This window comes from Kogia breviceps, chromosome 2, assembly GCF_026419965.1.
Source record: "Kogia breviceps isolate mKogBre1 chromosome 2, mKogBre1 haplotype 1, whole genome shotgun sequence".
Classification (NCBI taxonomy): domain Eukaryota; kingdom Metazoa; phylum Chordata; class Mammalia; order Artiodactyla; family Physeteridae; genus Kogia; species Kogia breviceps.
In genome coordinates, this window is record NC_081311.1 from 157,573,852 (window position 1) to 157,596,950 (window position 23,099).

The window sequence follows — 23,099 nt, forward strand, 5'->3', positions numbered from 1 at the left end:
GTGGTGACTCTGGTTTTCCCTTCATGGTACCCACATGATCCACAGAGCCATCAAGCCTACCAGAAATCAGGGCATGGTTAGGACTTGGTGACAGAACCATCAAATGTAGACCCAACTGGACCTGGATGAATTCCAACAGTGGAGCTGTATATTTGTGGCTTCTTTCTAAATTATATAGATTTATTTTAAGATAGCTCTGCTGAGTTCATGGATGGCTGAGAAAGATTGCTCCCAGTTTTGGATCAACATTACTCACTAGAAATGTGAGGAGGCTACCCTTTTCTGAATCCATCCTGCTTTTTTTTTTTTTGCGTTACTCAGGCCTCTCACTGTTGTGGCCTCTCCCGTTGCGGAGCACAGCCTCTGGACGCACAGGCTCAGCGGTCATGGCTCATGGGCCCAGCCGCTCCATGGCATGTGAGATCTTCTCAGACCGGGGCACAAACCTGTATCCCCTGCATCGGCAGGCAGACTCTCAACCACTGTGCCACCAGGAAAGCCCCACCCTGTTTTTTTTTTTTGCCAGCATTCCCACTCCCTACCTATGGTATTTTCTGATAATGGAATGTTTTACTACTGTTATAGCATGTACTCTTCTAGTAATCTCACAAAGTAGGTAAATAGAAAGCTGAGGGTGAGGATGGCTCAGAAGAGTTCAGACATCCTTAAAATTTATATTTCTATGACTGTAACATCATAGGAAATATTTTCATGCTGAATGGAATCCTATCTTACATGTTTTAATGCTAGTTTTTTTAATAAAAATTTTACATTTAAAACAATGAGTTCAAAGCTTGGGTTTAAGAAAAAACTGCCCATAAATATACATGTATGTATAATTTATTTATTTTTATTCTTTTGAACCATTAACTTGAAAGAGAAGTGCAGTTTTATCAGAATATAAAGGAAGGAGGGAATGATCACTTTACAAAAGGATTTTTCACTTTGCCAACAAATTTATGGGAATTGTCTGTTAAAAAGCAAGCTTCCCTAATGCAATTGATTTGATTTTATAGATGTAAGTCATTTAATACATACAATACAAATAGCCGTTTCAAGTATACTGATTTGTGTGTTTTAATTAAAATAAAATATTTGAAATAAAAATCGGTAATTTGCAACATAGAAAATGTAAGCTAGCCTATTGCTTATTAGTGTTAACTCTAAGGAATATTTCAAGAGAGATGGTTGTAAGACCTTATTAAGTAAAACTTCTATCAATCAAGGAAATACGTAATTATTATTTTAAATCTAATTTTATAATAAGCCCACTGCAATAACTAAAATCATAATTTTATTAGAGTTTTTCTTTTTCTAGGTTTTAATTACAACAAGGACAGCTGCTGATAATTTTAGCACCCAGTATGTTTTAGATGGCAGTGGCCACATAATTTCTCAAAAACCATCACATCTTGGTCAAGGTAAGAGAGAAGCTTTGTAGCATTCTTTGCCTTTTCTGTCTTAATTGTTTGTTTTTAAAAAATTGTTTACTCCTTAAATTCAAACGTATTGCTTTAAGTTTGTTTCTGATAAAGGCTGGTTAACTTCCAAGTGAACATTCAGCCTTACTTTACCTGCTAATCTTTTAAACATAGCGTTGTCCTCAAGACGAACTATGTGAAAGACTTTGAGCAACAATATGGATTAGTTATTCTGTAAAACTCTTAAGAGCAGTTGTTTTACTATTGCTGGATCACTAGTGTCTTCTTTATATATGAAGGATAATATTTTCTTTAAATGCCTAAAACATTATTGATTTAGTAATCATGATAATAAACCATCCTATCAAGATATTTTGATTAAATAATTAATTTAAAATATACCTGTTTGTGGAAAACTTCAAATATATGTACAAGTAGATAGAATAGAGCAGTGGTCCCCAACGTTTTTGGCACCAGGGACCAGTTTTGTGGAAGACAGTTTTTTCACAGATGGGGGTGGTGGTGAACTTGAGCGATGGGGAGCGGCAGATGACACTTCGCTTGCCCACCACTCACTTCCTGCTGTGCGGCCTGGTTCCTCATAGGCCGTGGACTGGTAGTGGTCCATGGCCTAGGAGTTGAGGACCCCTGGAAAGGAGTACCCATCACCCCTGGAATGGAGTACTCATCACTCAATTTCAATAGTTATCAACTCATTGCTAATGTTTCATCTAATACCCTCAGCCACTTCCTTCCTTTCTGTATTATTTGAAGCAAATAAATATATTATAAATTATATCATATATAAATATAATATTCTACTTGTAATTTAGTTCTTTTTTTTACATTTTTTTAACTTTTAAAAAATTTTTATTTGTTTATTAATTTTTTTGGCCACGCAACACCACACGGCCTGTGGGATCTTAGTTCCCCAACCATGGATTGAACCTACGCCCCCTGCATTTGAAATGCAGAGTCTTAACCACAGGACTGCCAGGGAGGTCCTGTAATTTAGTTCTCTAGTGTTTTATACACTTACATAATTTTAGTATGTTTTAATTGACATCTTAATATTTTTAAGTTCCTCTACTACTTATTTACTTCTAAAGAAAATAATCTCTTCAGGCTTGAGTTTCACATATTTCCTTTAATATTTTTCATGCTACTAACTTCTGGTAATGGGATCTATAAATTTGAGAGAATATTAAAGATATGCCCTGTTTAGAGTCATGTGCAAAAGAATTATTAGATCTGAAAAGGGACTTCTGTTGTTGTTGGGGGTTTGTTTTTGTCCTTCCAATTTTGTTGTAAGTTCATTTTAAATTTTTGGGTTCCTCGTAATTTATCAAAGCACTATATATATATATATATATATATATATATATATGTATATATGTATATATTTAAACATCTTTATTGGAGTATAATTGCTTTACATTGTTTTGTTAGTTTCTGCTGTATAACAAAGTGAATCAGCTGTACATATACTTATATCCCCATATACCCTCCCTCTTGTCTCAAATTACTTACTGATTTCCTTTGCCCATTAAGAATTATTTTTGCATCTACATAAAGAGTAAATAGGAACTCTTAAGAAAACACTCTTTTCTCATTTATTCAATTAATAAAATGAGCTCAAGTCTAAAAGTGATTTAATTTGATGTATTATATTGTACATGTTTTAATTAAAAGTAGTAGATTGTGATTCTTTTTCTTTTTTATGTACTGAAGATAAAGACAAGGAGAAGGCATTTTTTAATATTGTCCCTATTCAGAAATGCTCTGACCCCAGTTCTTGGGAGTTCAGATTAAGAAACCATTAGGAGATATTTGAGTGGCTAGCCTATGGAGTACTTTGAAGGAATCTAGTCACCTTAGAAAACTTAATTGTATTTATTTTTATCTTGGTAGTAGCCAGTCTAATCTGGATGGCCAGTGGCTCTGTATCACTCATACTTCTCATGCTTTTCTGTATTCATCTCCATGGGAACTATGAAATAACAATCCTTAAATATGGAATCCTTCTGATCTTTGCCCATTTGCTTATTGATTTTTTTTTTCTTGCTGACGTGAGTCTTCTTTACTGTAGTGAGACCACATAAGCATATTAAGAAATTTCTACAGTCAGTAAATGAACCTTATTTTCTTTAGCATATTCCTTTTATCTTAAGAAACTACCCACTTAGAAGGTCAACATTTGTGAAACCAGTCACTGCGTTTCATAACTCACTTTTTTCCCCCAATTACAGCTGGTTGCCTAGGAAAACAACAAAAAGTCAAACTCTTAGTTTCTTATTGCTCTATGTAGACATATAAAAATCCACAAGCACTTTCAAAAGTCTTTTACATTTATATTGCCTTAGTGCTGATAGTTTTTGAGTGATTGAATCACAGACTCAACATTTCACTACCTGTCATTTATATATTTTCTTTGTAAGATAAAACTACAGTACAAGCATCCTAATTAATACCTGTGCATTTAGGGTTCTTGTAGATTAATTTCTGCTGTGGTGTGAATATACTTGCTTTGCAGTTACTCCTCATATCATCTGATAGGATGATGACACCTGTAGATAGCCTAACTGTAGGTGCAGGGACAACTTACAACAAAATCTTCCTTAGGCATTGGAAAATTCATTACCCCTTTAAAACATGTTTTAAAACGTTTAAGCATAGTTTTACTAGAGATTCCAGTTCTGGTTTTTCCAGATATAGGTATTTGTTTTATAGATTAATTTAATCATTTAAAATGATTTATGTGTTTAATAGAATGTCATTTTAAATTACCCTTCTGTTCAGTTCTAAGACGTTTTTAAAATTAACAAGAAATGTAAAAATAAACTTCTAGCTTTTAATTCTTTTACCAAGAACTCTGACTAAATTATTTGTTTTGGCCATATCTTTTTTCTGTCATTGCTTCTATTCTCTTTACCCTAGATAATCAGCATTCAGCTTTCTAAATTGATTTACCCTCCTGGACAAATTTTTTGTTTGTTTGTTTGTTTGTTTGTTTGCGGTACGCTGGCCTCTCACTGTTGTGGTCTGTCCCGTCGCGGAGCACAGGCTCTGGACGTGCAGGCTTAATGGCCATGGCTCACGGGCCCAGCCGCTCCGCGGCATGTGGGATCCTCCCAGACCGGGGCACGAACCCATATCCCGTGCATCGGCAGGCGAACTCTCAACCACTGCACCGCCAGGGAAGCCCCTGGACAAATTCTTTTAACACCTCCTAGTACTTCTGCCTTAGGAATTTCTCAGATATCGAAAGTAATATATTTAAAGTACTGTGATCAGGGTACATCCTTTCCCTACTCTGTTATTAGAGTAATGCATCATGTTCTTTGTAAATCCCTGCTATGTGTGATTGTGCAAGTGTTGAAGGATTTTTTTTTCATGTTGAGAATGGAACTTTATTCATTAAATAGTTTAAGAAAACTCTGATATAGTCAAGCAATCATACCTCTTTACATTAGGAATATAAATAGCTGCCTTTATAAATGGCATAACATAAGGTCATGTAAAAATATAACAGGGAGCATAGTACAGACTACAGTTTAATTCTGGTGTTTATAGAATGTGCTAAAGTTAGAGAGCTGAGCAGTTCTCTTGTAAAATATGATAGTATACTAGGGCCTCCTCCCTACTGGCCAGTATTACTTGGTACTTTTTTTAAGGATATACATTTCATTTGGAATCAGCAAAGTTTTCCATCATTAAGTTTTATTTGAACATATATATAATTCTTGGCTTACTGGTAATTCTGTTTGTTCAGAGAAAATAGTTTTAGCTGTTGAAGCAATAATTTATCAATTAATATATGGATTAGGTACAGTGTAGTCTCTGATGCAGACATATATTTAAAAGCCAACATACATCTTTTCCTTTCATAACACATATTTTGCCCTACTGATTTTTGCCTATCTTCTTTCCCACCATCTGTCCACAGCTACAGTATATCTCATTATATTTGCACAGCCTAGTGGAGAACACAGGTGAGTGAAAGGAATTCACAGACTAGTGGAGAACACAGATGAGTAAACAGGCAGTGACAGTAAAAAGAAGCCACCAGCTGCCTAGAGGAAGGTGAGCAAATTTTTCAGAAAAGGTAACATTTGAGTTTGAAGATGGTAGTAAGGAGGGGTGGGAGCATAACCTTTCAATAAGAGAAGAATGATGGCTCTAGAAGATTTCAGGAGACCATTGCTCTCTGTGTAACAATGAGGGGGAAAAACACATAATTTAAAAACTTGTATTTTTAAAAACTCATTGGAGAACTGTGTCACAAAGAAATTAAATGAACCAAGTTCAAGAGGAAGATGACCCTTCCTAGGTGCACCTAGGCACAAAGAGATTGGTGGCTACTTGTATCCCTGACAGCATTAACTGAGCCTGGAGGCATAGGCATGCAAAGGAGCAAGCCTACTATAGACAAGGGATCTTTTATGGCCCTAGGAGAAACCAGCTGAACTTTATTAGCCACGTGTGAGCTGAAATGACAGATTGGAGGATAGGATCCTCAAACACAGAGCTAGTTACACCCAAGAAGCCAAATCTCATCAGGACTTTTGCTGAGTAAGCAGTGGTGAAGAAAGTTGGGACTGAGCTAGAGAGAGAAATATCTTAAAGTCTTACAGTACTTAGATCCCAAAGCCTTGCTAGAGGCAGAGAGAGACCTGATTCCATCCTCAAGACATTTGAAACCAGAAGTGAACTGGAACTAAATAAAGGGGCAACTCGGCTCCAACCCAGATGAACTCCTCTAATTATGTATTGAAGAGATCTATTCTTCACTCCAGCTGTTTGATGAGAAGATGAAGTACCTTCACTGGGGGGAAATATCTATTTCAATATCTATTGTTCTTTTATATATTATGTGTGATGAAAATAAAAGTATTGAGAGACATGAAGAAAGGAAAGTGGGGTTCATAGTCAAGAGAAAAAATAGTTGATATAAGCAAACTTGCAGATGTTTGAATTAGGGACAAGAACTTTTAAAACTACTGTTAAAGAATTTAGAGGAAAAGATGGTCAATTGGTAAGAAGGTGGAGAATATCAGCAGAGAAATGGAATTCTAAAAAAGAATTCTAATGAAATTCTAATGAAAATTCTAGAACAAAAAAATGTACCACTAAAAATACTACAAAGAAGTATAGCTAAAAAGCCAATAAAGTAGGTAAACTGGTATACTAAGAATGACATAGCAAAGTTCTGTGAGAATGTTTGGAGGTAGTAGATGCAGGAGATTAGGTAAGAAAATGGTAGCTTGGATATTAGGTTATGGCGGGCCTGTTTTATCATGCTAAGGAGTTTGTACGCTTTCTTGGCAACCAGTGAAACTTAGGTAGAGGATGGATATCATGCTATTTACAAAATTAACCAGTAAGACATTATAACTCCTACCGTAATTTATGTCTTACTGTAAGAGATGTTATCCTGAACTAAGGTTTGAGGAGAAGGAAGGGACTTGACATAAATTTGAGAGATATTTTGGGGATAGAATGGATAGGGCTAGGTGACTTAAGCAATATTGGTAGTAAGAGGTAGAGGAAATCTAGAGTACCTGTTTTTAGAAACTGTTTGATGTCAGTGTTATGTGAGAAAGGGAGGATAGATGTAGTATCAGACTCAAGAAGAAAGATTGTGACTTCAGGTCTGCATGTGGTGATTTGAGGTATCTTTGGGATATCCAGGTAATTTTGAATAAGCATCTGTATATAACTTGAGTGTTATAGGTCTCAGATATATATCTTAATTATAAGATGCACGTTTTGACATCTCTGAAACAAGTTGTGGCTTATAATTAATGGCTTCCTCAGATCCTTTTTGGACAAGCAGTTTTGTGCATTGTTCGTAATTCGTGTGTTGATTTCAGGAATAAACAACAATTTTGTATTTTCTTTCTGAAGCAACAAATGCTTTATGAGACCTAAAAAGGGAAAATAGCCACAAGTGAAAAAAGCTGTGTTAAATGCAAAAGGATTGCTGTCACATGCCAAGCATTGAAATTGAAGACACCAAAGGAAATTGCCTTATCCATGGGGCTAGTTAAAAGTAATTTCAAAGCATGAAAGTCTGGTGTGAGTAGTTCTGTGTTGCATGGGACTGTTGTTAAGGCATTGTAGCATACTTTAATTGGCTTGTTTTATCATTTTTAGAGTTTCATAACAGTATGGTGTTTCTTACAGTTTTGATGAAAAGAATCAGAGATATGGGAACATATGTATATGTATAACTGATTCACTTTGTTGTAAAGCAGAAACTAACACACCATTGTAAAGCAATTATACTCCAATAAAGATGTTAAAAAGAAAATCATTGGCATATGAATGGCAGTTGAAGCTGTTGGAGTGGAGGAAATATCTAGGGAGAACGTAGATGAGATGAGCAGAAGGCATAAGAGGTTTCAAAATAGGGTGTGATGTGAATTCTTCTGTGAGTGTGACCTCTGTTTAGCAATGGAGGCAGAGTGCATACTTGTTCTGCGTGCATTCCTTGATCTGTCAACTTTACCTCAGAACTTAACAGTGGCTTTTTTACTTCCCTAAGGCAGAGAATACCAGCACCACCGTGTTACTGGTGAGGAATACTGTGGTGTTCCTAGGAATTTTGTTCTTTGGTGGAAGTGACATGTACATTTAGTCCAAGAAAATACCCTACATAAAAATGGAGGGAGGCCAAAAAAAAGAAAAAAACCCGCTTTAAATTGTTAGTACAGTCATCCCCCAGTATCTGATTGGTTCCAGGGCCCCCTGCGAATACCAAAATTCTCAGATGCTCAAGTCCTTTATATAAAATGGTGTAGTAGTTGCATATAACCTATATGCGTTCTCCCATATATATATATATATATATATATATATATATTTTTTTTTTTTTTTTTTTTTTTTTTTTCCTGGTACACGGGCCTCTCACTGTTGCGGCCTCTCCCGTTGCGGAGCACAGGCTCTGGACGTACAGGCCCAGCGGCCATGGCTCACGGGCCCAGCCGCTTCATGGCATGTGGGATACTCCTGGACCAGTGCACAAACCCGTGTCCCCTGCATCGTCAGGCGGACTCTCAACCACTGTGCCACCAGGGAAGCCCCTCCCATATATTTAAAATCATCTCTAAATTACTTATAATACCTAATACATTGTAAATGCTATGTAAATAGTTGCCACTACATGCAGCAAATTCAAGTTTTGCTTTTTGGAATTTTTTTTCCCCAACTATTTTGGATCTGTGGTTGGTTGAATCTGCTGATGCAGAACCCACTGATGTGGAAGGCTGACTGTGATATGCTAATGAAGCACCTAATCAAGGGGAAAAAACATCAGGTATGAGCAAAGTAGAAATACAGCTTTTCCTTTGGTCCTATTCCACAAAGATCTTTTTTTCCTTAACCTTGTTTTCTTTGTTTTTTTTTCTTTTATAGGAAATTCCCTTTCAGAAATTTTAAAAATGCAATGTGTACTTCTTTAACTACAGAAACAATTTAAACAAATACAAAGTTTCTACTTACTACCTTATTTATTTTATTTTCTTTCTTCAGTGCATTCATTCATTTGTTCAAAAATTTTTAGTTAAATGCCCACAGCTTATTAGTCATTGTGCTGGGGATTTATTGGCAAACATGGTAGACAGTTACTTGCTCTCATGCTTCTTGTATTCTAAAAGAAGAGGCAGACACAAGTTTTTTCAAATATTGATCATTTCTAGGAAGAAATAAAACATGATTTAACTTTGGGAGCAACAGCCTTTGATAGGGCATTCAGGAATGGATTCTCTAAAGAGGTGTTACTTAGATTGAGCCTGAAGGTTGATAAAGGAGTTAGCTATGCAAAGGGTAGGGGATAGAACATGTGCAAAATCACTCAGGTGGAAAGAAGTCTGATGTGCTGGAATAACAGAAGGAAGGACATTGAGAGGAAAGGAGATAGCCATAGTGAACTTTATATAGGACCCTGTAAGCTTTATCCCTCTTTATTCCTAACTCTTTTCTCCAGTTATTACCCAGTGTTACTAAGAATCGTTTAAAACATTGAGTTCCAAGCTATTGGTAGGATTTCCCCAACGTGATATATCTCTTACATTTTAAAAATCTTTATTTAACAGTTATATTGTAAATGCCAGCCACATTGCCATCTTCTGTTTACATTCAGGTCTTAAGATTCTTTGCTCACCAAGTTTATTTTCTTCTCATTGTGAAATCTCTTGTTTTGATATAATTGGCACTTGGTTAGTGTTCATCCTCCACTGTTTTCATCACATATACTTTGGTTGATATACTTTCAAATCCTTGCAGGTTCCAAACTGTCCACATATTGCACATATACATATCATATCTTGATGTAAGTTTCTTAATTACACATAAGTAGTTTGAGGTTGTCTTCTAGTGTTATAGATAACAAATTTGATGCTAGTCTTTCCTCATAAGGAACTTATGCTTTCTGAAGGTTTGGAAAAGCTTTCTATTCTTAAAATTTAGGACTTCCAGTGTAATGTGGTGTCTTTTTTTTTTTTTTAATTCCTACTTGTAATGCTCTAAGCTCTTGAAGCCTGCACTCAAGCCTTTAACTCAAGAAGATTTTCTTCTATTATTTATTTAATTACATCTGCATTTGTTTCTTTTTCTCTTCCTGGAACTCCTGATTTTATGCTAGGCTTCTAAGTCTTATATTTCCCTCTTGATTGTCATTTCTTTGTGTTTTTGCCATTTCTTAGGAGCAGTAGGTCAAAGGTTGACCTTTGGAGCAACTTTCAGGTTTTTTGATTCTAATTCACAGTAAGAAATACATTTTACATAGCAACCCAGTTTATACAAATCTAATCAAAACAAAAATTCTTAATGCAATATATACACTTACTATGTGTGATGCATTCTATTTTGTTCTCGTTTAGTCTATTTGTATTTTAGTTTTTCTTGTTTGTTTGTTTTTAATGCTAGTTGCTGTATACTGAATCAGTGATTCTCAACCAAGGGCAATTTCCTACCCCCCCACCCCTGCCAGGAGACATTTGACATTTTCTGGAGACATTTTTGATTGTCACAACTGGATTGGGTGCTGATTGCATCTACTAGGTAGAGGCCCAGGGATGCATCTACACATCTTGAAACGCACCAGACAGCCCCCACAGTAAATGTTTGAGAAACTGTGCACTAAATTGGTTTTTTGACTTTGCAGTGCTTTGTATCTCAACCCTGCTGTACATTCATTAGAATCATGTGAGGAGATTGATTTAATAAGTCGGGACTAGCTGGTAACTGGCAGTTTTAAAAGTTGCTCAGTGTTTGAAAAAGCACAGACTTATGGTATATGGCCTTGAGAAAGCATCCAGTACTAATTTCATGTTTTTTTCCCCAACAAAAGCTAATTATTAACCTGATATTTAAGCAGTATAATTTTTATACCTTTATTCAACTTTTTTCTTTTTTTTATTGAAATGTAGTTGATTTACAATATTAGTTTCAGGTGTACAATGTAGTGATCCAATATTTTTATAGGTTATGCTCCATTTAAAGTTATAATATACTGGTTATATTCCCTGTGCTGTACAATATGTTCTTGTAGTATCTTTTATACAAAGCAGTTTGTACCTCTTAGTCCTCTACTCCTATCTTGCCCCTCCCCCTTCCCTCACCCCACTAGTAACCAATATTTTGTTCTCTACATCTGTGAATCTGTTTTATTGTTTTCATTCATTTGGTTTTTTTTTTAGATTCAACATATAAATGAAATCATACAGTATTTGTCTTTCTCTGTCTGATTTATTTCACTAAGCATAGTACCTTCTAGGTCCCTACATGTTGTTGCAAATGGTAGAATTTCATCCTTTTTTTCATGGCTGAGTAGCATTCTGTTCTGTGTATGCACCACGTCTTTTTTATCGATTCATCTGTGGTTGGACACTTAGGTTGTTTCCATATCTTGGCAATTGTAAATAATGCTGCTGTGAACATTGGGGTGCATGTATCTTTAAGAATTAGTGTTTCTGTTTTCTTCAGATACATACCCAGGAGTGGAATTGTGGGATCATATGGTGGTTTTATTTTTATTTTTTTGAGGAATCTGTATACTGTTTTCCATAGTGGCTGCAACAATTTACATTTCTACCAACTGTGTTAGGGTTTGCTTTTCCCCACATCCTTGCCAGTTTATTTGTAGTCATATGATAGCCATTCTGACATGTGTGAGTTGATAACTCACTGTGGTTTGATTTGCATTTCTCTAATGAACAAGCACTGTTGAGCATCTTTTCACGTGCCTGCTAGTCATCTGTATATCTTCTTTGGAAAAATGTCTAGTTAGGTCTTCTGCCCACTTTTTAATCAGGTGTGTGGTTTTTTGATATTGAGTTGTTTATATATTTTTTATGTTAACTCCTTATTGGTCATATTATTTGCAAATATTTTCTCCCATTCAGTAGGTTGTCTTTTTTGTTTTGTTAATTGTTTCCTTTGCCATGCAAAAGCTTTTAAGTTTATTTAGGCCCCATTTGTTTATTTTTGCTTTTGTTTCCTTTGCCTCAGGAGACACGTCCAAAATATATTTCTATGATTTATGTCTGAATGTTATGCCTGTGATTTCTTCTAGATGTTCTAGTCTTATATTTAGATCTTTAATCCATTTTGAGGTTATTTTTGTAAGTGGTGTGAGAAACTGTTCTAATTTCATTTTACATATAGCTGTACAGTTTTCCCAGTACCAGTTATTGGAGAGACCATTTTTTCTCCATTGTATATTCTTACCTTCTTTGTCAGTAATTGACCATAAGTGCCTGAGTTTATTTCTGGGCTCTCTATTCTGTTTCACTGATCTATGTGTCTATTTTTGTGCCAGTACCATACTGTTTTGATTACTGAAGCTTTATAGTATAGTCTGAAGTCAGAGTCTGATACCTCCAGCTTTGTTCTTTTTTCTCAAGATTACCTTGCCTCTTCAGGATCTTTAGTGGTTCCATATAAATTTTAGAATTATTTGTTGTAATTCTGTGAAGATGTCAAGGGGTATTCTGATGGGGATTGCATTAAATGTGTAGATTGCTTTGGGTAGGATGTACATTTTAACAATATTAATTCTTCCAATCCATGAACATGGGATATCTTTCCATATCTCTGTATCATCTTTAAGTTCCTTCATCAGTGTTTTATAGTTTTCAGAATATAGATCTTTCACCTCATTGGTTAAGTTTATTCCTAGGTATTTTTGATGCAATTTTAAATAAGATTATTTTCTTCTTTTCTTTCTCTGATAGTTAATTATTAGTTATTTCATTATTACCATCAGGTTTCTGTATATTAATCTTGTATCCTTCAACTTTACTAAATTCATTTATTAGTACTAGTAGTTATTTTGGTGGAGACTTTAGGGTTTTCAGTGTGTAATATCAAGTCGTCTTCAAAAAGTGAGTTTTACTTCTTCCTTTCCAATTTGGTTTCTTTTTACTTCTTTTTCTTGTCTGATTGCTGTGGTTAGCACTTCCAATACTATGTTAAATAGAAATGACAAGAGTGGGCGTCCTTGTGTTGTTCTGTTGAGCATGATATTAACTGGGTTTGTCATCAGTAGTCTTTATTATGTTAAGATACATTCCGTCTATACCAACTTTGATGAGAGTTTTTATCATGAATGGATGTTCAATTTTATCGGATGCTTTTTCTATGTCTATTGAGATGATCTTGTGATTTTTATCCTTCTTTTTGTTAATGTGGTGTATCAAATTGATTGATTTACAGATGTCGGACCATCCTTGTATCCCTGGAATAAATTCCACTTCATCATGGTGTATGATCCTTTTTTATATATTGTTGAATTTGGTTTGCTTATATTTTCTTGAGGATTTTTACATCTATTTTCATCAGAGATATTGGCCTGTAATTTTATTTTTGTAGTGTCTTTGGTTTTGGTATCTGGTTAATGGAGGCCTTATAGGATGAATTTGGGAGTGTTCCTTCCTCTTCAATTTTTTGGAATAGTTTGAGAGGGTAGGTGTTATTTCTGTTTTATATGTTTGGTAGAATTCCCATGTGAGCTTGTCTGGTCCTGGGCTTTTGTTTGCTGGGAGTTTTTTATTATAAAATCAGTTTCACTACTAGTGATCAGTTTGTTCAGATTGTCCACTTTTTCCTGCTTCAGTCTTGTAACATGTTTCTAGAAATTTATTCATTTCTTGTAGGTTGTCCAATTTGTGGGCCTATGACGGTTTATAGTATTTTCTTACGATTTTTTTGTATCTCTGTGATATTGGTTGTTATTTCTCTTCTTCATTTTCTTGTTTATTTGGATTCTCTTTCTTGATGAACCTTATCAATTTTGTTTTCAAAATTGGTTTTTCAAAAAGCCTTTCAAAAAGGCTTATCAATTTTGTTTATATTTTTTAAAAACCAGCTCTTGATTTCATTGATCTTTTTTATTGTTTTCTTGAACTCTATTTCCTCTCTGATCATTATTATTTCATTCCTTATGCTGAGTTGGGCTTTGCTTGTTCTTTTTTTCCTGATTCCTTTAGATGGTAGTGTAGGTTGTTTATTTGAGATTTTTTTTATTTCTTGAGGTAGGCCTGTATTGCTGTAAACTTCTGTCTGAGAACTGCTTTTGCTGCATGTGATAGATTTTGGAAAGGTGTGGGTTTTTTTTCATTTGTCTCAAGGTATTTTCTAATTTCCTTTTTAGTTTCTTCATTGACCCATCAGTCTTTTAGTAGCATGTGGTTTAGTCTCCATGTGTTTGTGTTTTTCCCATTTTTCTTTCTGTAATTGATTTCTAGTTCCTTACTGTTGTGGTCATAAAAAATGCTTGATATAATTTCTGTTCTCTTAAATTTTTGAGAATTGTTTCGTGGTCTAGCCTGTGATCTCTAGCATGGAGAACATTCTGTGTGCACTTGAAAAGAATGTGTATTCTGCTGTTTTGGATGGAATGTCCTGTAGGTATCTATTAAGTCCAGCTGGTCTAACGTGTTATTTATTTTATTTTATTTTTTTTTGTGGTACGCGGGCCTCTCACTGTTGTGGCCTCTCCCGTTGCGGAGCACAGGCTCCGGATGCGCAGGCTCAGCGGCCATGGCTCACGGGCCTAGTTGCTCCGCGGCATGTGGGATCTTCCCAGACCGGGGCATGAACCCGTGTCCCCTGCATCGGCAGGCGGACTCTCAACCACTGCGCCACCAGGGAAGCCCCTAACGTGTTATTTAAAACTACTATTTCCTTATTGATTTTTTTTTTTCTGCATGACCTGTCCATTGGTGTGTAAGTGGGGTGTTAAAGTCGCCTACTATTGTTATATCATTGTCAGTTCCTCCCTTTATATGTGTTAATATTTGCTTTATATATTTAGGTGTTCCTCTGTTAGGTGCATATATATTAATGAGTGTTAAACTCTCATTTTGTATTGATCCCTTTATTATTATATAATTCTCTTCTTTGTCTTAAAGTGTTTTTTGTTTGATATGAGTATTATTTGCCCCAGCTTTCTTGTCATTATTTGCATGAAATATCTTTTTCCATCCCGTCACTTTCAGTTTATGTGTGTCTTTAGCTCTAAAGTGAGTCTCTTGTAAGCAGCATATAGTCGGGTCTTGTTTTTTAATCCAATCAGCCACCTTATTGCTTTTCTTTCTTTTTTTTTGGCTATGCTCCACAGCTTGTAGAATCTTAGTTCCCCTACCAGGGATCAAACCTGGGCCCTCAGCAGTGAAAGCCCCGAATCCTAACCACCAGGCTACCAGGGAATTCCCAGCTACCCCATGTCTTCTTTTTTTTGGGCTGCGTTGGGTCTTCATTGCTACGCGTGGGCTTTCTTTAGTTGTGGCAAGTGGGGACTACTGTTTGTTGCAGTGCGTGGGCTTCTCATTGTGGTGGCCTCTCTTGTTGCGGAGCATGGGCTCTAGGCACGTGGGCTTCAGTAGTTGCAAAACCCAGGCTCAGTAGTTGTGGCATACGGGCTTAGTTGCTCCACAGCATGTGGGATCTTCCTGGACCAGGGCTCGAACCTGTGTTGCCTGCATTGGCAGGTGGATTCTTAACCACTGCACTACCAAGGAAGTCCCTACCCTGTTTCTTTTGCTTGGCGCATTTAGTTCATTGACATTTAAAGTAATTATTGATAGGTATGTACTTATTGCGATTTTGTTATTTATTGTCTGGTTGTTTCTGTATATTTTCTTGGTCTTCTTTTAGGTTCTTTCCTTATGATTTGATGATTTTCTTTAGCAGTATGCTTGTCTTCCTTTCTCTAATTTTTGTGAATTGTATTTTATTTATTTATTTTTTGGCCACACATGCTGCTTGCAGGATCTGTTCCCTGGCCAGGGATTGAACCTGGGTAATGGCAGTGAAAGCCTGGAATCCTAACTACTGAGCCACCAGGGTACTCCCTCTATTGTAGTTTTTGATTTATGGTTCCCGTGGGGTTCGTATATGTTGACCTATAACTGTATCTACTTGTTTTAAACTGGTAGTCATTTAAGTTCAAACACATTATAAAAGATCTACATTATTTTCCTCCCTTCTCCCATATTTTGTGTTTTTGATGTCATATTTTACATCTTCATTTTTATCCCTTAATGGTATTGTAGTTGTAGTTATAGTTAATTTTACAATTTTTTGTCTTTTAATATTCATAGTAGCATGCATATTTAAGTGGTTGATCGACAGCCTTTACTGTATATTGGTTTTTGCTTTTTTTTTGGCTGTGCCATGCAGCTTGTAGGATCTGAGTTCTCTGACCAGGGGTTGAACCCAGGCCCGACCAGGAGTTGAACCAGGGCCCTCGGCAGTGAAAGCTTCAAGTCCTAACCACTGGACTGCCAGGGAGTTCCCTTTATTTGTCTTTAATAGTGGGATTTTACTTTCCAACAGATTATTACTTCTTGTTGTAGCCTTTTCTTTTTCTTAGAGGAGACCTTTTAACATATCTTTTAAAGTCATTTTATTATTGACGAGCTCTTAGTTTTTGTTTGTCTGAGAAGTTCTTTATCTCTCCTTCAATTCTAAGTGATAATCTTGCTGGGTAGTATATACTAGGTTGTAGGTTTTCTCCTTTCAGCGCTTTAAATATATCATGCCATTCCCTGATGGCTTGCAAAGATTCTGCAGAAGAATCAAATGATAGCCTTATGAGGGTTCCCTTGTATATGACTCTTTGTGGGGTTTTTTTGTTGCCTTTAGAATTCTCCCTTTATCTTTAATCTTTCTATTTTAATTATGATATGTCTTGATGTGGGTCTGTTTAGGTTCATTTTGTTTGGGACCCTCTATGCTTCCTGTATTTGGATATCTCTTTCCTTCTTCAGGTTTGGGAAGGTTTCAGCCATAATTTCATCAAATGTATTTTCGACCCCTTTTCTCTCTCTCTTCTCCTTGGACCCCTATAAAGTAAATGTTAGTATGCTTAATGTTGTCCCAGAGGTCCCTTAAACTCTTCTCATTTTTTTAAATTTGTTTTTCTTTTCATTGTCCTGATTGGGTGATTTCCATTATTCATCTTCCACATCACTTATGTGTTCTTCATGTATCACCAAGTCTACTGTTAATTCTTTCCACTATGTTTTTTGTTTCAGTTATTGTATTCAGTTCTGACTGGTTCCTTTTTTTTTTTAGTTCCTTGTTAAAGTTCTCACTTTGTTCATCTGTTCTTTTCCCTAGTTCAGTTAGCATTCTTATTACTAATGCTTTGAACTCTATCTAGTAAATTAGTTACCTATGTCATTAGTTGTTTTTTCCGTGGGTTTTCTCTTGTTCTTTCATTTGAAACAAATTCCTCTGTCTTCTTATTTTGCTTAACTTTTTCTGTCTCTATGGAATTTGGTGAAACAGTTACCTATCTTGGTCTTGTAGTGGCATCCTTGTGTGGGAACATCCCTATACTGTCTGTGTGTGCCAGGTGCCTTTGGTGGGAGAGCTGGATTTTATATGAGCACGAGTTACATCTTCCGCTATGGAGTAGTGGCAGCTTTCACCTTGGCTGGGGAGTAGGGCTAGAGATAGATGGGCTAGAACCAGAGTCACGTGTAAGCTGGGGCTTCTCCTCTGCTCAGTGGCCAATACAAACCTATTGGGGATGGGATCAGGTCCCATGTTGCTGGAATAGAAGGTCTGAGGGTCAGGTCTGAGCTGGCTCTCTTCCCTCTAAGTGTGTGCCCTCCCCTCCCAGCATTGGCACACTCGCCTTCAAGGGGAGCTGGAGCAAGAGAGGCTGCTGGTGTGGGTGCTTGGCATGGGTCAGGGTGCAGGCTGTGGTGGTCCTGGCACCAGTTAGAATTCCATACTGCTCTTGATCTACTTTCTCCAGGAGCACCAACAGTGGCTGATTTCAACCCTGCTCAGATGCTGCATTGGGCCTGAGCTATCTCCACCCTCTACAATTGTGCATTCCATTCAGCCAGGACAGCCCTTGCCCTAATGTGGAGCTATGCTGCAGAGCAAGCGGGACCAGGGCTGATGCTCAGTGTGGACTGGACATGCACCATGGCTGTCCTGGCACCAGAGTTCTGCACTGTCCCCAATCCACTTCCTTTGCAAGTGCCAGCAACGATTGCCCCTACCCGGTTTGGATGCTGCCCCAGGTCCAAGCCAGCCCCATCCCCTACAACCATGCACTCCCTTTGGCTGTGGCAGCCCTTGTTGCAGTGTGGAGCTGTGCCACAGAATGAGCCCAGGCCAGAGTGCATGCTCAGCTTGTCCAAGGTATGTGCTGGGGTGGTAGTGGGAAACAGGCCAGAGACCTGGGCAGTTTTAATCTGCTTCCTCTGCCTTATTTCAGGAGTAAGCAAGCATGTGCGTGCTCTTCATGAGTGAAGTCTAGCTTTCCTATAGCCCCACTGTCAATCCTGCTGGTTTTCAAACCACCTAAAGCGACTCATCTTCCTGGTGTTGGACCTCAGGGATGGGGCACCCAATAAGTGGTGCAAACTGCTCACTCCTCAGGGAGGATCTCTGAGCCTGTGTACTCCCTCCGCTTCTGTGCCCCCTCCAAGTAGAGGAGAGGGATTACACAGACTTGCTTCTTTTCCCCTCCTGCTTGATTTCATGTGCATCTTTCTTACACCTTTGGTTGTATAAGAGTCTTAATGCCAGTCTCCAGTTTGTTTTCAGTAAGAATTGCTCTACAAGTAGATGTATTTTTGATGTGTTAGAGAGGGGAAGTGAGCTCTGTATCCTCTTGCTCTGCTATCTGGATCCCACCCCTCAACTTTTTTTTTTTTTTTTTTTTTTTTTTTTTTTTTTTTTTTTTTTTTTTGCGGTATGTGGGCTTCTCACTGTTGTGGCCTCTCCCATTGCGGAGCACAGGCTTCTGACGCGCAGGCTCAGCGGCCATGGCTCAGGGGTCCAGCCGCTGTGCGGCACGTGGGATCTTCCCGGACCAGGGCACGAACCCATGTCCCCTGCATCGGCAGGCGGACTCTCAACCACTGTGCCACCAGGGAAGCCCCCACCCCTCAATTTTTTAGTTAAATAATTTCAAAGTTTAAAAAAACCTTTTGTTAGATTATCCTGTGTTTTGCGTATTTGTTGTTGTTCAGGAGATGAGGTAAATTAAATCAGGCAATTAGATATTATTTCAGATAAGAATTGTTTTTTACTTGAAGTATAGTTGATTTACAATGTTGTGTTAGTTTCTGGTGTACAGCAGAGTGATTCAGTTTTACATATATATATTATTTTTCATATTTTTTCCATTATAGGTTATTATAAGATATTGAGTATAGTTCCCTTTGTAGGACATTGTTGTTTACGTGTTTTATATATAGTAGTTTGTAACTGCTAATTCCAAACTCCTAATTTATCCCTCCCTCCTGCCCTTTCTCCTTTGGTAACCATGAATTTGTTTTCTATGTCTATGAGTCTTTCTGTTTTGTAAATAAGTTCATTTATATCATATTTTAAATTCCACATATAAGTGTTATCATACGGTATTTGACTTTCTCTGTCTGACTTTTTTCACTTAGTGTAATAATCTCTAGGTCTGTCCATGTTGCTGCAAATGGCATTATTTCTTTCTATTTTATGGCTGAGTAATAGTCTGCTGTATACATATACCACATCTTCTTTATCCGTTCATGTGTCGATGGACATTTAGAGTGCTTCCATGTCTTGGCTATCGTCAGTAGTGCTGCTGTGAACATTGAGGTGCATGTTTCTTTCTGAATTAGAATTTTCTCCAGATATATGTCCAGGAGTAGGATTGCCAGATCATATGGTAACTTTTTTTTTTAAGGAACCTCCATACTGTTTTCCATGGTGGCTGTACCAATTTACATTCCCACCAACAGTGTAAGAGGGTTCTTTTTTCTCCATACCCTCTCCAGTATTTATTATTTGTAGACTTTTTAATGATGGCCATTCTGACCAGTGTGAGGTGATACCTCATTGTAGCTTTGATTTATATTTCTCTGATAATTAGTGATGTTGAGCATCAGATAAGAATTTTTAATTGAATAATTAAGGTTATCACATATGCTGTTAGCCTTATACCACCTATGTATTTCAAAGTGTCAAATAATCATCATCACCAGGTAGTTTGAATATCAGCAGATTTCTTAAGATACTGTACATTCTAGTAAGCCCATGTTTCTCTGCAGTGGTAGAAATAAGATTATTCTTGTTTAGATCACATAGACGAGATCATACTTAGCACGTCAGACCTGTTAACAAATAAGAGAGCCTAGCAAGGGATCAGAATAGCTTGCAAGGTTGAGCCTTCTTTGTGTTCCCAGAGTTTGAAGAGGACTGGCCTTCAGTGATAAAAGGGATTAATTACTGATTGTATGTGGTTTTGAATATCTGTGAAGTTCCTTCCACATCTAAATATGCTTTCCTCTTATCTGCCAACAGGTACAACTGTAACTGCTTTACGATTGTTTAAGAATCTACCTGTAAGAAAGCAGTTTTACTCAACTGCTAAAAAATGTAAAGAGGAAATAAAAAAGGTCCAAGATCTCCTCATAAACTATGGTATACTTAAACCTGATGTAAGGATTGTTTTTGTACATAACAAGGTAAGCATTATTGTACTTTCTACAGGATTTTTTTGGTATATGATATAATAAAGGGACAGTGTATTTTATCTAAATCAGTTAGATATGTAAAGAGTCTTCTTTCAAAATTTGTCCACATTTGTTTAGCTTTTTCTTTATTGTTTAAAGAGCATCTTTACTTTGTTACCTCGTATCTATATGAAATCTGATTGAACCTTTTATTTCTTAATTTCTAAGATAGGTGATTCTACCAAGAGACTTTTCCATCCAAGAAATGTTTGCTTCCTAAATATGAGGATGAGTAAGACTTGTTCTTTTCCTTTAAAGAGTTCACAATTTAATAACATTTTCCACCTTCTATTCTAAACTGTTTCTTCTTTGGAAGAGTTTTTTGTTAAGTTTTTAAAGGAAACTCTACCTCATTTTTTTCCATTTTTCAAAGCAGGGCTGATAAGGAATTCCTCTTGTTGCTTGATGAATCTTAGGGGAAAGAAAGGTTTACATATCTTCTGATTGTTATGTTTTTCATAAAATTCCACACATGCACTTCGAAATATTTAATGTAAGGAGAGTAGAACCACACAGCAGAAGTTTGGAAACCTTATGGGGAGTAGAGAGTTAACATTTATTAAGGGTGTACACAATGCCAGGGCCTATGTTAGGTGTGTGAAATTCCTATATCCACAGCAACAACCAGGTGAGGTAGACATTATATCAGTTTGCAGTTGTCCTCTGAACTCAGAGGTTTGATACTCTGCTCAGTGTTGCACAGCTGGTAAATTGTTGAGATGGGGTTCAAAACTTTACCTACCTACAGAGTACAGGTTCTTCACACTCTACTGTTTTGTCTTCCCATTTTAATACTACATTACATTTGTGTACTTCTTTTCCATTTTCAGAGCACTTACAATAACCTTGTGGGTTAGACAGCCTTATCTCTATTTACATGGGGAACTTGAAGCTCAGAATGATCTAAGGAATTGTTTTCTATTTTGTAGTAAGTAATACTACTGAGGTCAGAACTCTTTTTCATCCAGTTTTCTTTCTACTCCATGTCTTTTTACTTGTTATTAAGAAGATTCCATATTAAACCAAGTTATGGTAGAATATTTATGATCAAAATCTTTGGTCATCTTAAAAAAATAAAGAAAAACATTAAGAATAGTCAGCCACTTTTTCCCGCTGGCATAGAGCTCAACCAACTAATACCTTGATATCCCTTCCAGCTCTATCATGCTAGGATTCCTCAGGATGTTGATAGATAGAGACTCATCCTGTTAATATAAATAACCCTATGATCTCTTGATCCAAAGGACATTTAGTCATTAAAAGTTGAATTACCCAAGTTAAGAAAATATCAAGGGCAGAAGAAACAGTGATCAGGAAGGGAAAACAAATGCAAAAACGTAAAACATGAAGACAGGAGCTACATTTTTATAAAAGAAAAGTGACTACAACCAAAGAGAAAAGTTTTAAGAGAAAACAGAAGATTATTATTGCCCTGTGTAATGGAGATGTGTATTTTTTTTTTAATTTTTTTAAGGGAATTCCTTTATTTTTATTATTTATTTATTTTTGGCAGTGTTGGATCTTTGTTTCTGTGCAAGGGCTTTCTCTAGTTGTGGCAAGCGGGGGCCACTGTTCATCACGGTGCACGGGCCTCTTACTATCGCGGCCTCTCTTGTTGCAGAGCACAGGCTCCAGACGCGCAGGCTCAGTAGTTGTGGCTCACGGGCCTAGTTCAGCAGCATGTGGGATCTTCCCAGACCAGTGCCCAAACCCGTGTCCCCTGCATTGGCAGGCAGATTCTCAACCACTGTGCCACCAGGGAAGCCCTGAAGATGCATATTTAAAGTCAAATATATATCTTCTAAGCTTCTAATAAGTTTATATTATTATCCCAGCCTGTGTAAGATCATCAGTGTAGGCATTTTCTTTTGAAAATGGAAAGTAGTATTTTTTAATACACTGTATTTTATAATTTTTGGAAGACACCGTATCTGAACTTGTACTGAGCAAACACAGGTCTCTCAGTGGCCTTCAGTAATTTCAGATACAGTTCAAATCCTGGAGAGTGTTATACCATGCAAGTAACGTAAGATTATCAAAAGTCTTATAGTAAAATAAGTATAAGCTATTATTACACAAGGAAATCATGGACTCAATTATGTTTTCAAGCTTTTTTCTTTTAGTATAAATTATTTTTTCACTCTTCCATTTATTAATAGTGCTGTTGTGCCTCAAATGTTATATTGTTAAACGTCCTAAAATAGCATTGATACATTATCATAAATCTCTTTGAACATTGAGTCCTGCTCTGCTCTTATAAACATGCTTATGTTTGTCATTCTTTATGTGCTTTTCTGAAGAATTCTTTTGCCTTAGCTTAAAATTTAAAGATGGCAATATTGTTGTCTCTTCTTTTTTTGAAATTTCTTTCTACATTAGAAACAAACAATCATATTGCACATAATATGAGAAGTACTATTGCTATTTTGACATCTTGGATTATGTAGTGTTCTTTCTTTTTATGAAGGTTCAACCTGCCAAGACATTCTTTGAATACTGATAATGTTGATGTTCTTGCCAGTATGGTTATGTTAGAAAGAGGTATTTTTCTTCTTTCATCACCATGTTCCTTGAAAGCATATTGAATAATGAGACAGCCAAAGAGAAATAATTTACAAGTGGATTCAGTGACTTTATTTAAAGTAGATTT

General features: G+C 36.6%; 1 protein-coding gene across 4 annotated transcripts in view; it reads left to right on the top strand.

Moving 5' to 3' along the window:
- Positions 1 to 23,099, top strand: part of PMS1 (PMS1 homolog 1, mismatch repair system component) — a 98,494-nt gene that overhangs the window by 17,185 nt on the left and 58,210 nt on the right. For all 4 annotated transcript variants that reach the window (XR_010839152.1, XM_067026450.1, XM_059052546.2 and 1 more), the window contains 2 exons: positions 1,319 to 1,421; positions 20,238 to 20,401. Coding sequence is in view for 3 of the 4 variants with exons in the window: in XM_067026450.1 (XP_066882551.1) it covers positions 1,319 to 1,421; positions 20,238 to 20,401 (267 nt within the window). In the remaining variant the exon portion in view is untranslated. The remainder of the gene's footprint in view (positions 1 to 1,318; positions 1,422 to 20,237; positions 20,402 to 23,099) is intronic.